General features: G+C 61.9%; 1 protein-coding gene across 5 annotated transcripts in view; it reads left to right on the top strand.

Moving 5' to 3' along the window:
* Positions 1-14,093, top strand: part of CRAMP1 (cramped chromatin regulator homolog 1) — a 54,905-nt gene that overhangs the window by 35,496 nt on the left and 5,316 nt on the right. For 3 of the 5 annotated variants that reach the window (XM_082713956.1, XM_082713952.1, XM_082713954.1), the window contains 11 exons: positions 890-971; positions 1,405-2,568; positions 4,848-5,025; positions 6,871-7,208; positions 9,161-9,242; positions 9,954-10,058; positions 10,279-10,457; positions 10,943-11,011; positions 11,599-11,830; positions 12,570-12,734; positions 13,754-13,899. In XM_082713956.1, the coding sequence (XP_082570082.1) occupies positions 890-971; positions 1,405-2,568; positions 4,848-5,025; positions 6,871-7,208; positions 9,161-9,242; positions 9,954-10,058; positions 10,279-10,457; positions 10,943-11,011; positions 11,599-11,830; positions 12,570-12,734; positions 13,754-13,899 (2,740 nt within the window). The remainder of the gene's footprint in view (positions 1-889; positions 972-1,404; positions 2,569-4,847; positions 5,026-6,870; positions 7,209-9,160; positions 9,243-9,953; positions 10,059-10,278; positions 10,458-10,942; positions 11,012-11,598; positions 11,831-12,569; positions 12,735-13,753; positions 13,900-14,093) is intronic. The other 2 variants (XM_082713953.1, XM_082713955.1) reach the window with 1 other exon arrangement.

Below are 14,093 nucleotides of genomic sequence, written 5' to 3'. Positions count from 1 at the left end.
TAGACACACAGCACCACTAGGAGTCTGGACCGGTTTTCACTTAGACATTAGACTTCTTCTTTGAGGTAAAAGTCTCTTAAGTTACGATGAACTGTTAGTCATTTAGGGTGTCTGACTCATGGCACTGTGTACCTTCATAGGGCACTGTAGGATTTTCTCCTCAATCTGGCTCCAGAACATTTTGTTATCTCAAAACCTCATGCCCACGAGCTCTTCACTTCCCCCACCCCCAGCCTCGGCCGCCCATCACACATGCTGGTTCGGTTCCCATGAAGGGGACAGTGCGGCCTGCAGTCTGCTGTGTGGCTGCTCTCCCCGAGCAGAACACCTCATCTGTCAGGACCTCTTGCTTCCACGTGGATGCTAGCTCTCCTGGGGCTCAGGCCGGCCCAGCTTCTTGGCCCCAGAGGATGCCAACGGAACAGCATGGTGCGCGCTCCTACAACCTATCAGGGCACACAGGAGCTCTGGTTTTTTCTCCCAGCTTCATGTGAATCTCTACTTCTCTCCATTTAAAGGGCTAATTTTTTTTAAAGATTTATGAATTGGTCAGAGCACATGCGTGCACAAGCAGGGGGAACTGGCAGAGGGGGAAGCAGGCTCCGTGCTGAGCAGAGAGCCTGTTGACGGGCTCGATCCCAGGACCCTGAGATCGTGACCTGAGCTAAAGGCAGATGCTTTACTGACTGAGCCACCCAGGTGCCCCTAAAGGGCTGACTTCTAAGAAAAGGAGTCAGTGGCCCTGCCAGGCACCGTGCCTCCGGCCCCTCCCCTGCGCAGTGTCTGCAGCCCGTGGCCTCATCTCGTGTACCCGCTGCAGCTTCGTGGTCCTCAGGAGGTTCCCTCCCCGTGTAACGGCCACCCTGTGCTGCCCGTGGTTTCTCTGCAGGATGATTGTGGAGCTCCACCGGAAGGTCTCCAGCCTCATCGAGTTCTTGAAACAGAAGTGGGCGCTCCACGAAGTGCGGATTGTATCCTTTTCTTAGTAATGTGGCCTCGCCCGTACCTGCCATGCCTGACATGTGAGGGCGCGGCTTCTTGTCTCCTCCTGAGGGTGCAGAGGGCCAGGGGCGAGGGGACAGAGCGGGGACTAAAGCACAGTCCCTCATCTTCGGGGGCTCAGCCTGAGCCCCTCCCTGCTGTCTACATTGCAGGTGGCTGCCATCGGTCTCTGTGGCAAGGCAGGGGTCGCACAGCATCCCTGCCAGCAGGTTGAGTAGCACTAGCGAGGACACAGCCCCAGACTTCTTGTGTCCTTGGCCACCAGCCAGCCTGCGGTCTCTGGTGGGAGGGTGGCTGCTGGGTGCACCGCCGGTAGAGGAGGACGTCCCTGGCATGCGTGCTCCGCGGCCCGCAGCACATGGCAGGTCTGCTCCTGTGGCCGCTCCTTGACTATGTGCCCAGCGGAAGACGCTCGAGGACCGGCAGCTGCAGCACTCGCTTACAGAGCCGTCGCAGGAGAAGGTGGCACTACACCTGTTCCCAGGGGAGAGTTGCACGCTGACGCCGCTGCCGGGTGTGGCCCGCGTCGTGCACTCCAAAGCCTTCTGCACCGTGCACTGGCAGGAGGGCGGCCGGTGCAAGCAGAGCTCCAAGGATGCCCACACGTTGCCTCCCGCCCAGATCCTGGGCATTCAGAGTGGGCAGGGCACGGCCAGGGGCCAGGTGAAGTGTCCAAGGGGCGGCGCTGAGGGCAAGGGCCCGGGACGTCCTCCTCCTTCCACCGACGCCTCCCAGAGCTCTGGAGAGAGCTCCCCTGAAAGTGCCCCTGGGGAGGGGCCCCCCCCGAGCCTCAGCAGCCTAGACACTCCTGACAGGCTGCCCCCTGGGCTTCAGGATGCGGGGACACGGCTTGAGAAGACCCCCATGGCTGCTCCTGCAGAGGGCAGGGACGGCCCTGCCCGAGAGCCCGGGGATGGGACATGTGCCTGTGGCCAGCTCCCGGAGCTAGAAGAGGAACTCTCACTCCTTGACCCCTTCCCGCGCTACATGAAGTCTTGTCAGGACCTCATCATCCCCGAGCAGTGCCGCTGTGCGGACGTGCGGCCCTCTGGGTGCGCCTCCCCAGAGACTCGTGTCCCCAGCGGGGCAGAGGTGGCTGGCCTCACCCGGGCTGGGCCACCATCCCCTGTCCATGCCCCGCCGGCTCCAGAGCCTCAGCCTGGCCCCGGGCTCCAGCCAGATGTTTGCACTAAAGACTCAGTAGATGCACCTGCAGAGGAGCCCCAGGAAAAGGCCAGCCCCTCGGACCCCCCACCTCAGGGACAGCCTGCTGCCAAGCCTCCGAAGGACGTCCCCGCCAGCCGGCTGGCCCAGCAGCTCCGCGAGGAGGGCTGGAACCTGCAGACCTCTGAAAGCCTTACGCTGGCCGAAGTCTACCTCATGATGGGCAAGCCGAACAAGCTGCAGCTTGAGTACGACTGGCTGGCTGTGCTGGGCCCCGAGGGCCAGGCGCCCGGCGCACAGGCCCAGGGCTCCCGCACCGGCTCCCCACCCTCCACCTTCCACAAGCAGCGTCTCCTCGGTTGCCTCCTGAAGCTTATCTCTACGGAGGTCAACCCCAGGCTGGTGAGTGCGGGTTGACACACAGTCCTTCTCCCACTCCAGGGCGGGCCTGCCTCTGCCTACTGGCTCTCACCCAAGCAGCTGTGTCTTGGGGGAGAAGGAGGCGGGGACCCAGCTGACCAGGCAGGCCTCCATTCCTTCCCTTGAGCCGGGTTTTGGGGAGAGGGCTCTGGTTTGCTGCAGGCAAGGGCCTCCTCATGGCACACATGAGGCTCCAAAGACAACAGTGACCGAGGAGGTATTCCTTGTCAGGCTTCAGTAATTATACTCAGCCCTCCCTCCTGGCCTGGGGACAGCCCATGCAGAGGCGATGCGGTTGCTGTGGCCAGTAGCCAGTCAGGAACCTTGCAGATTTCAGCAGAGGGAATGGCAGGGTCATTCGTGCTTGAGTGGGGCCGTCCTGGGAGGACGGTGGCACAGTTTCCCAGGAGGGAAGGGGGTGGGGAGGGGACGGACGGGGTGCCAGGCCTGTGCCTAGGGGCTAGGTGAAGGGCTCCAGGGGTCCTCAGTGTCTGTGACCCCTTCCTGGGGCATCAGGTTAGCAGCAACGGAGCAGAGGATGTCACCGAGAGAAAGTCCGTGGGCTTTCCAGGGCGCGAGAGAATGGAGTCTGAACAGGTTCCTGAGCCACTGCGCGTGCTTAGTGCTTGGGAGCGCGGGGTTCCATCTCCTCCAGGAGCAGCTGCCAGGGGAGCGGAACATGGTGGCCAGGAGGGGGTTTGGGGGACAGAATGGGCTGTGGGGACCCTGTGGGCCCACGAGAGCAGTCATGTCTGCACAGCCCTTTACACTCCTCCTGGACAGACGGTCCTCAGCGTGCGTCCTTCCTGCGTCCGTATGCGGCATTTGCCACTGAGAAGGTGCTCGGTGGAGCGTGTGGGGATGCATGTGAGTTTGTGCTGCGGGACAGAGGGTGCTCACGGGCTGGTGGGACCTGGGCGGGGATTGCAGAGACCCGAGGGTGAGCCGTGGCCTTTAGGTTTAGTGTGGGTCAGGCTAGTGCCCCATGGACGGGCGTGGGCAACGTGCAGGCGAGTGGACAGATGAATTCAGAGAACATTCTAGAGTGAGGCTCCAGGAGGAAAGAAGACTGGAGGGACAGAAGCATGTCTAGTACGTTGGGGGAGAGGACCCAGCGAGGCCAGCTCCCGCGGAGCCTGGGGCAGGACGCAGGCAGTGGCCTTGGCCTTGACGGGGAGAGAATGGCGGGCAGCTTGGGAACACGACAGAGAATTCAGAGCAGGGTGCTCAGAGCCATGCCCCGGGGTGGGGCCCCCACGGAGGTTTCTGCATCACCTGGGACTCACGAGAGATGTGCGTTCTGTGGGCCCAGAGATGTAGGGGCCCCTCCCCAGCTGACTGTGACAGAGCTCAGCTGTGAGAGCCCCAGGGTGGAGGTCCCAGCTGAGCTCGCAGCCCTTGCGTGGGAGGCTGGCTGGTCCCACTGGCCCCTGGAGCTGCCTGGCCGGTGCCACCCACTCCCAGGCCACTGGCCGGCGGGACCTTGGCAAGAGGGTGCTGGGTGTGCCGGGGAGAGTGCATGGGGATTCTGAACAAACTAAGCGGGAGAGGGCAGAGCAGGGTGCGGGGTGGGAGGGTCCCATGGAAAAGGCAAGGTGGGTCAGGATGGAGCCCTGAGCAAGCTGCAGCTGGCAAGGTCATGCCACAAGCAGAGGAACGGGACCCTAACTCACGGAGAGGTTGGCCCCTGTGTTCCTGGAGAGTGGGTGCTGGGGGAGATCGACGAGGGGTCACCAGGGTGGGGAGGAAGAGGGTGTCTCTGCGGCGGGGACCACGGCACTGAGTGTGGCCTGAGCCCGGGCCTGCAGAAGCCCCGTGGTTGGCATCTGAGTCAGCAGAGACCACTTCAGCTGGGACCGTGTTGAATTCTAGAAAATTAGTACGTACTTTCTCTGACTCACAGTCCGCAAAGGCCATCGCGGTTTTTTAAAGCCTTTTAGAAAGACAAGTTTGTGTCCCCACCGTGCGGCAGCCCCTCCGGCAGCGTGACCACTTAGGGTGGCTGTGTCCCCCCTGGCTCTCAGCCGGGATGGGATTGACCATCTGTGCGGCCTGGAGGCAGTGTGCTTTCTCCTTGGAGGACCTGCCTGTGGGTGGTGGTGGGAAGGCGGCACGCTGCCAAGTGACAGGGTTAGGACACGAACCCCGCACGGGGGTTGTGATCCCTGAGCCGGTTGGAGCTCCTCATGCCTCCAGCCCTGAGCCTCCCCGAACCATCATTCACTATGTTCTGCTTCTGTCGTGGCCCTTTTCCGTCCCAGGCTCCAGAAGGGAACGCCGGCTCCACGGCTTCAGTGAGGCCAGCCCAGGAGGAGCAGTCGGCGACACCCCCGGGGAAGGTGGTGACTGTCAGCTCCCGGAGCCCCCGCTGCCCGCGCAGCCAGTCCACCCTCCGCAGCAGCAAGACCTTCTCGCCCGGCTCCACGCCTTGCTCCTCAGGTGAGGCCGGGCCGTTCCATGTGCCTTCCCAGGTGTGGGGGCTGTGCTGGGAGCACATGCGACACCTGCCGCTGGCCCCTCTCACTGGGCTGCGGTCTCACTGATGGTGTGTCGGAGTGGAAGTCCCCGCTACTCAGGGGGACGGGGAGCTCCGGACCTGTCACCTAAGGCTTTGGGTTCTGGGGGGTGGGCGCCATTAGGAAATGTGGGGTGGACCTTGCCAGTTAGGTCACTTTGGGGGGGTCATTGTGAGATCAGCGGAAGCCTCCCTTGCCCTCTGAAAGCCTCAGAAGGGCCTGTTTCTTTTACATTCGAAGTTTTGCCGTCAGGTGAGGGATCCCCCAGCCATTTCACGTGGTCTTGGAAGGAAAGGTGGGCTGCCCTGCCAGTCTGAACTGTTGGTCTTTTGAGCCGTAGCTGGGGAGTAACGTCCCTGCAAGGTCATTCTGGTTACCGGGCACCTAACACAACAGAGGTTGAGAACGGGCACGTCCTTCGTGCCCCGTGCCTGAGAGGCCTGCGCATGCTTTCCCTGTGGCACCCTGGCCTTTCTGGTCACCGTGAACGTCTCACGGCTGCAAGCTTCCGGCATCAGGGCCACGAGCTTCATGCGAGAAGCGGAGCCGCATCTGCTCTTAATCAGGCCCATGCAGGTGCCGGCACACTGGAGCCAAGCAGACCTCGTGGCCTGTGTGTTAACGGCTTCTAGGTGGGTTTTTTTTTTTTTTTTTTAAGATACATTTTTTTGAGAGAGCACGTGAGCATGAGCAGGAGGGGCAGAGGGAGAGGGAGAATCTCAAACAGGTTCCAGCATGGGGCCCAACATGGACCTCGATCCTGTGACCCCAAGGTCATGACCTGAGCCAAAATCCAGGCAGACGCTCAAGCGACTGCACCGCCTAGGTGCCTTGGGTTATCTTCTGTCCCTGTGCGTCCACGGCTTTATGTGTTCTCTGGCTGTGCCTGGAGTAACCCGCTTGTGGAGTGGGATCACCGTGGGGCAGCCTCCAGGGTGACAGGCTGGCTTGGGGGTCTGTGCAGACCAGGGCTCAGGGAGCAACGGGCCAGCTGCCGGGGGCCGCGGTCTTTCCTGCCTTCCGCTCTTCTCCCACTGTCCTCGTCTCTGCGGTCTTTCCTGTCCTTTCTCTCTGCGCTGAGGATGTTTCTAGACCGAGACACTTGCAGTGCCAGAGTCCGGCTTGGTGCTCAGAGGGCCTCAGCTTAATTTCACAGACTCGCAAATGAAAACTAAGGGAAGGGGGCCTGTCCCTACATGGCTTGAGGGCTTGTGCAGCAGCACCCATGGTAACAGCAGCTGGCAAAGTCTTCTTAGAACAGTGGTTCCTAAAGAAACATTCTCTGCCGCTTCAGACCAGGACCGGCCGACCATGGCCCATAGCTGCTTGTCGTCAGGACAGGCTCTGAGGCCCCCGGCCGCAATCCAGCTGCAGAGCCCAGGGTTACCAGGGGTGGGGGGCCCACCAAGCCCAGCAGTTCGCTCTCTGGCCCCTTACAGAGAGAGCTTACTGACCTGTGGTCTGTGCTGCATGGTCTGGAAGGTTCTTCAGTTCTCAGATGTCCTTGCAGGCCCGTCAGCCCTTCGCTCTGCGGATCGAGGTGGCAGAGTGCTGCTGTGCCTTCACCGAGAGCCGTGGTTCAGCTGTGGTGGGACTGGAGTTGCAGGGAAAAGCGTAGGAAGCAGGTTTGGGAACTGAGATCTAGGAAATACATGAGCAGATGGGTCGGTTGTCCCGTGTTCTGGCTCTGACTTTCTTCCAGAAAGAGAGCTCCGTGCACACTGTGATAAGTGGTAAGTGGTCGTTTTTGCCGTCCCTTGGCTTCTAGGTCTGAGGAACCCGCCGAGACCCCTCCTGGTGGCAGGCCCCTCCAGCACAGGCAGCAGTGACTCAGACGGTGGCCTTTTTGCTGTCCCGACTACTCTCCCGCCCAACAGTCGTCACGGGAAGCTCTATTCTCCCAGTAAAGAAACAGAGCTGACTTTCCGGCAGCACCTGAACTCCATCAGCGTGAGTGGGGGCTGCGCCACGCTGCTGGCAGGGGGCCTGCGTCTGGGGGCTTGCTCTCACCCCGGTGCCGTGTCCTTGCAGATGCAGTCGGACTTCTTCCTGCCGAAGCCCAGGAAGCTGCGGAACCGGCACCTGCGGAAGCCACTGGTGGTCCAGGTCAGGGCCAGGGACAAGCAGAGGAGTAATGGGGCCCTGACCATCCCCTGACGTACACATGGTTTTTGTGCAGCACGAGCACCACTTGTGAGAGAGATGGAATGTTCTGGGGATTTAACTCCTGTGTGTCCCAGGTCAGGGTGTGTCCGAGGACTCTTGGAGCCTCTGTTATGTACACGCAGCTGGCAGAGGCAGATGACTGGGTAGATGGAGTGGCCAGAGACCAGACTCCCATGATGTAGGAAGGAGAGATTGCGTGGCGGGTCTCAGGCCACAGGGTGCCCGGCAGTGCCCTCTCACCTGTGGTTCTGCCATGGCTTGTAGCCGAGGTCAGCAGGAAGTGGGTGATGCTACGGGCATGTCGTCAGAAGGTCAGCGGTAGCCTCTTGCTGCCTCATGAGCCTGATCACCGACCTTGCTTGCTCCTGCGGATAGAGACGAGAGAGACCTTGCTGGCGTGACCTTGGTTTTAGTGGATAATTACGGTTCTGTTTCGCTATTGATGGGTGTTGTTCAGTCACTACTGTGCCAAACTTACAGGTCTTGCCCCAGCTATGTCCCTGTGGGACAACAGTACTTGTAGGGTTGATGCCGTCACAGTCGAGGTGTCCATGGGGTATTGGGACACGTGCCGTGTGGAGCTGGGACTGCTGTATCCTAGGTCCCGAGCGTTGTGGTAATGGGTGCAGTCCATAGCGGCACATTTGGTGACGTCTGTGAATCCTCCTGTTACTGGCTGGACGGCAGGTCCATGGCCCTGGGGTGTAAGCTCGCGCATGCGCCTGGCCTGTGGCGATGGCGTTTGTCAAGCTGTATAACAGTGCTCCCGCGGGTGTGTGAGGGAGGCAGCCCGGAGGGGTGAAGGGCTCGTGGCTGGGCAGCCGTCCCCGCTGTCTGACCCCAGGACGTTTCCATCTTTCCACAAAGGAAGCCCATGGCTGTCACCTCAGGTGCCACCCCCTAGCCCTGGGCAAGCACTGTCTCCAGTCACGCTCCCGGTCCTTGAGGGTTGGCCTCTCCTGAGCATTTCACACAAGTGGAACCACACGTAGTCTGTGGTCTTGGGCGTTTACTGTTCTGCTAGAAAGTGTTGGCGGCACAGGGCCCTTTGTCTCCCTGCCCAGCACCCTGCTTTCCCACCAGCAGAGTGGGCCGCTTCCTGCTGCCTCGCAGCTCACTGCCAGATGATCGGGTCGCCCCAATGCCTCCTGGTGCCGGAGCAGACCTGCTGGGCCTCTGTGTCGTGGTCCCCTCCCCTCCTCTCTCTGCCGACCCTGAGGGGCAAGGAGACAGTCCTTCGTGCATGAGCAGAGAATGTACCTTGTGTCTAGAACTGGGCGTGTCTTGACGTGGCAGGTACTGCCTGTTAATGTTTTATTTCTGTGACCGCCGCAGCCGTTCCCGGGACTACCTGTGAGGTGGAAGCTGCCACACTGCCCTGCGTGATGTGGCACCGGGACACCGGGGCCGCTGAGAAGGGAGGGCGGGTGCCGTGCCAGCCGTGGGCTTGTGCTTCATGGCCTGAGCCCATCTGTGTTGTGAGGAGCTGCTTTATTTCCTCACGACGCGCGCAAGGGGCCTGCGATCTGGGGGGGGATTGTCTCTGAGAGTCCACGGCCAGTGTCCGTAACAGGAGTGCAGCACGTGGGAGGTCACTCTGAGCCAGCGCTATGCCATCACGGCGTCCCTCCGCCATTCCCTGGGGGAGGTCAGCTCCTTGGGAGTCTTGTCAGAGAGGCCCAGCGTTCAGGGCCTCGAGGTCTGCGGGCACAGCTGTCCTCCATGTGCCCCAGGGCCCTTGCGTCATGGGCCCTCAAGCCAGAGCCGCTGTCCGTACACACTCCGCTCCCTCTGACCTGGAATGTCCCTTACGGCTCATCGCCGGTTTTCCGAGTGGTGGCTGGCCCCGGGGTCTGTCCATCACCTGCTCACTGGCACTCCTCCCTCCACAGAGAACGTTGCTTCCTCGGCCATCTGAGCACCAGTCCCACAACGTCTGTTCCTTCTCCATCCTGTCCAATTCCTCCGTGACCGGTAAGCATGCAGGCTCCCCGGCTTCTCGCTTTCCTGGGCATCGCCCCATCTTTGGGAATGGCAGGTGTTGGTGTCCTCGGTTCTTTGCAGGACATCCCGTCCATCTCTATGTCCCTCTGTCCCCAGAGCCCGAGGGTGCCACGCCTGGGCCCCGGAGGGCAGGCACGGACACCTGGTGGGTGGTGGTATGCGGCAGGGGTGTGGTGCAGGAGGGGCCCCAGCTCTCGGAAGTGCTCGGGCTCCCACGGCCGCTGTGGTGGAGTGACGCACGCGCCGTGTCTGGCCCCGCGGGTCAGATCACACACTCCGTGAGCGTCCACGGCTTTTCTCATGTGTGCCTTCAGCTGCGGAAAGGCTGGTGGGGGCGCGGAGCTGCAGAGGCTGAGTCCCGGTGCCTGATTTGCTGCTCTGCCTTCCACACCCGCCGCTCAGGTTGTGCGCCCGCCCTCCATCAAGGTCCCCTCAGTGAGGCATGTGGACTGCAGCCTTCGGCAGTCCCGGGAAGTGTGCTGGTGCCAGTCCCAGGGGCCCGGACTTTCTCCTCCTCAGGGCCTGCCTGACCTGTGACTTCCCAAGTTGGTGACTGGAAAATTCAGTGCTTCCGACATGGCTCAGCCCCCATGGCCGTGGCCTGAGAGAAAGTGCTCCGTGGCCCCCTCGTGCATCCCGGGGATGCGGGCTGACATGTCTGTTTCTGTCCTTTCCCCGCAGGGAGAGGCTCGTTCCGGCCCATCCAGTCTTCCCTGACCAAAGCCGCCCTGTCTCGGCCGATTGTGCCCAAGGCCCTTCCACCCCAGGCCACAGGCCACCTGGCCAGTAAGTTTTTGTTGCCAGCATGGCAGACCCAACGAAAGGGTTCCGAGTGAGGTTTCTATTGTCCTCTCCAAGTCAGTGTCTTGTTACTGTTCAGGGAGAACACGAGAGCCTTTGCCCTTGCTTGGAAATGAGGCGTGAGGGAGAGGGTACACCGTGATCCCCTTGGGTCACTGTCAGGGTGTCCCTGGAGCTGAGCTTCAGATGTCCTCTGTGCTGCCAGGTGCTGTTGACTTAGCCGCTAAAAGCGCCGGCATCATCCCCGGGAGCCCCCTCCCCGTCTTGGACACTGAGGGCCTGTCTGGTATCTCTCCACTGTCTTCGGACGAGGTGACCTCCAGTGTCGCTGGTCAAGACCCCGCCAGCGGCCAGCAGAATGGCGATTCCATCCCCGCCGTGGGGGTGAGTACGTTCAGGCTTTTCTGCACCATCACCAGCTTCTGGGATAGGTCAGTCACTTTCCAGATGGATAGGCGCCAAGGCCAAGGGACTTAGCTCATACTGGGCTCCAGTTCTGCCTGAGGAGGCGATGGGCCCCAGGAGGCTCTTGGAGAGTGCCTGAGCCAGGATGAGGCATGGGTGAGTGCTGTGTGGCCTCAAGGGGAGAGCCGAGGTGGAGGCAGTGGGACAGGCTTGCTCTGATGCTCAGATGGTATGGGGCTCCTGTCTGCCTGTGGAGAAAGCAGCTCTGACCACAACAGCTGGCAGGCCACCCCATGCCTCCCTGGCACATCTACGACCCCACTCCCCAGCCCCCATGCTGAGGCTCTACGGGGACTCAGTTGTGGGGACTCGGTGACCCATCCCCAACAGTAGTACCTCCTATCGCTGTGGCTGTGAGGAGTGTGCGAGCGGGGGGCTCACTGGCTTTCCTGGTGTTGCTGCAGGGCACAGGCGACCCGTTTATCAGCATCCCCTCGAGGCCTGAGCAGGAGCCAGTGGCGGACAGTTTCCAGGTAGAGTGTGCTGTTAGCTCAAGGGCAGAGTAGCTGCCCCGGGCCCCCTCTGAGCCAGGCCCCCACCCTCATGGTCTGCCCGTGGCCGTAGCCTCACTCCCCTGGACTGCCAGGTCATGGCAAGAGCACACAGACAGCCCTTTTTGAGGCCCGGCAGCGCTGTCCTTCCCACCTCGCCTGGACAGGAACTCGTAGCTCCCGTTGGAGGCCTGCTTCCCCACCACAAGGCGGCCTGTGTCGGTCATGCTCCTGGAAGGACTGTTTGGGTCCAGGAGATGGAGGTCGTCTCCAGTAGTGCTCCTTGGTACATTTCCTTTGCCCAGATAACCAGCTGTCCTGCCAGCCTTGGAAGCAGGACCAGGCCCCCCTCGACCACCACCCCCTTCGTCTGGCCTCCAAGGCCACCATTGCTCAGGTGGTTTCCAGAGAAGTAAATCCATTGGGTGTGTATATCGCAGAGAAGGGGGAGGTGGCTGCTGGCTCCTAAATTCTCTGTTGTTGCACCTGTCAGTCACTGCCATGTGGGTTGAGGCAGTTTCCCTTCCATGTTCCTGATCATCTGTTGTGTTCCCTGCTCCCCAACCCAGGGCTCACCTGTTATCTCCCTATCCGAGCTGTCCAAGGCTCCTCTCCACAATGGGCCCCCCGCACCCCTACCCGCACCGGAGGGCTCCAGCAGCCGCCTGTCTCCACCCAACGTCTCTGCGCTACTGGACATCTCCCTGCCCGGGCCGCCCGAGGACGTGCTCTCGCAGGGCGAGCCCGCCACGCACATCAGCGACTCCATCATCGAGATAGCCATCAGCTCCGGCCAGTACGGTGAGGGCCCTGGGGGTCCGGACTTCTCCCGGTGGGGGGGTCTGCACCGCTGCTGGGCACACCGCTGCCCTGCGCTCCCTCCTGAGTGTGGAGCGTCTGCTGCGTGTGGGGCGCCACCCAACTGGCATGGCAGCCCCAGTGGATGAAGGGCAGACGGGCGCTGTGGCTCCTCACGGCCTCGAGGGCAGAGCGGGCCCGCCAGGCCTCTGCAGCCCATAGCTCAGAGGGGCCTTTTTCTGGTGAGCTCTGAATCTGGGAGGATAGCTTGAGGCTGTGCAAGTCCCAGGAGGGGTTGGGCTGGGACCTGTAGGGGTTTTGGCGTCGGGCTCTCTGGGACAGCATTTGCTGGTCTGCTTCAGGCTGGGGGTTCGCAGAGGACATCGCCTTCACCCTCGTGTCTCACTTCTCTTGGTGATGAGGAGATGCGCACCCTGGCGTGCTGGTGTGGCTGCTGTTGGTGCCAGCAGTGTGTGTTGGGGGTGGCTCTCTGCTTGGGGTCTGGCCGCGTCAGCATAGTTGCAGCCACCGCTACTCCCTGAGCTGGGTACATGGCCCTGCCGCTGTGGGCTGCCTCTGTGGGTCAGGATCGTTCATCCTCCGTGGGCCCCGTGGGGTTCTGGGTCTACATGTTCAGGGCTCTGCTGCCCGCTGATTTCTGGGTGGGGGGCGGGAGGGGCAGGGGGAGGCAGGGTGCCACTCACCCACGACGGCATCTCTGATCTAGCGCTTCCGTTGACAGGCGAGGGAGTCCCTCTTTCTCCGGCAAAACTGAATGGCAGCGACAGCTCCAAGAGTCTTCCCTCCCCATCTAGCAGCCCCCAGCCCGACTGGATCGCCTCCCCAACCCACGACCCCCAGTGGTGCCCCAGCGACCCCACGGACTCGTCGCTCAGCAGCTTGTTTGGTGAGTGGAGGGCACAGCAGGGCACGGCGGGCTCCCTGTGGTGCACATGGGTAGGGCCTGGAGTCTGAGGTCCCAGCAGAACTGCTTGTGTCAGGGTTCATGTTGTGTCCCTCACATGGTTGGGGGGGCGCCGAGTCTCTGGGGGCACTTCACAAGCTGGCATGAATGCAAACACCCCGGTGACGCTGGCCCAGCTGAGATGGCCCTGTCTTTGCACTCCTGTCTCCTGTACCCGTCTCCGGGCTGCCCGCTGTTGGCTCCTGCCAGCTCGGGCTTTCTGCTCTTGCTGTTGGCGGTGGGACAGATGACGGCTCTTGGTGCTCTCAGCTTCCTCTTCCCGTCCGCAGCTGAGTGTTGTAAGCGGACGTGTCCACAGTCTCTTGGCGTGTTGACTATAAGCTGGAGCGTTTGCAGGATGGGCCTCTGCCCCGGGCACTAGGTGCTTGTGTGGTGGGAGGAACCGTGAGGGACAGCCACACTGGCCTCGGCGGCCTGCGCAGGGTGGGCTCCTGGGGCCCGTGTGGGATCAGCACCCCCAGCGTTCTGTAGAGGACACGCGTGGGGGTGGGGGGCTGGCGGCCCTTAAGGGTGGTTTTACACACGGGTCAGGTCGGCACACATGCAGGCACGCAGGCCCATAGTTGGCAGCGTAGGTGAATGAGGGTCCGATGAGGTACTGAAGTGGCTCTGTTCTGAAGGAGGTCACAGAACAGCATAGGGTCTGCAAAGTCAGATAAGGAACGTGAGAGATCAGAAGCACCTTACAGGGAGACGAGGGTCGTGACACGATAGCGGGCCGTGGCAGGGCTCCTGGAAAATGAGGCCGACTCCCTCGTGCTGCACGGAAGACTCCAGGCTCCCCGTGGGAGGGAGGCTGGGAGCACATGACTCCATCCGAAGCCCAGTGGCCACACGAGCACACGGGTACATGCCTGGGGGTGCCTGGCAGGGCTGTCTGTGGCCTCCCCAGGACCCTCCAGGTGAGCCGGTCTCAGGATGTTTCCTCCTTCTCTTGGCAGCAAGCTTCATCTCTCCAGAGAAGAGCCGGAAGATGCTGCCACCCCTGTCGGGGACCCACAGCGGCACCTCCCTGCTGGGCCCCAGCTTGCTGGATGGCAACTCGAGAGACTCGTTTGTGTCCCGGTCCCTGGCTGATGTCGCTGAGGTAGGCGCATGGCCCTAGCTGAGACTTGGCGGGCAGCCCGCCTTCTGGAGGTGGCCGGATGCCTCCGCCAGGCCCATTGGGTGCTTGGAAGCCGGAGCTGTCCTGAACGGGGAAGGTCTGGCCGCCCTGGGCCAGCACTCGTTCCCATGTGGCGACAAATGCGGGACGCAAGCCAAAAGCTCTGCCCTGGAGGC

This window comes from Mustela nivalis (assembly GCF_964662115.1).
Source record: "Mustela nivalis genome assembly, chromosome: 19".
Lineage (NCBI taxonomy): Eukaryota > Metazoa > Chordata > Mammalia > Carnivora > Mustelidae > Mustela > Mustela nivalis.
Note: the sequence above shows the minus strand (reverse complement) of the source record. Positions and strands in the feature narration are given on the sequence as shown.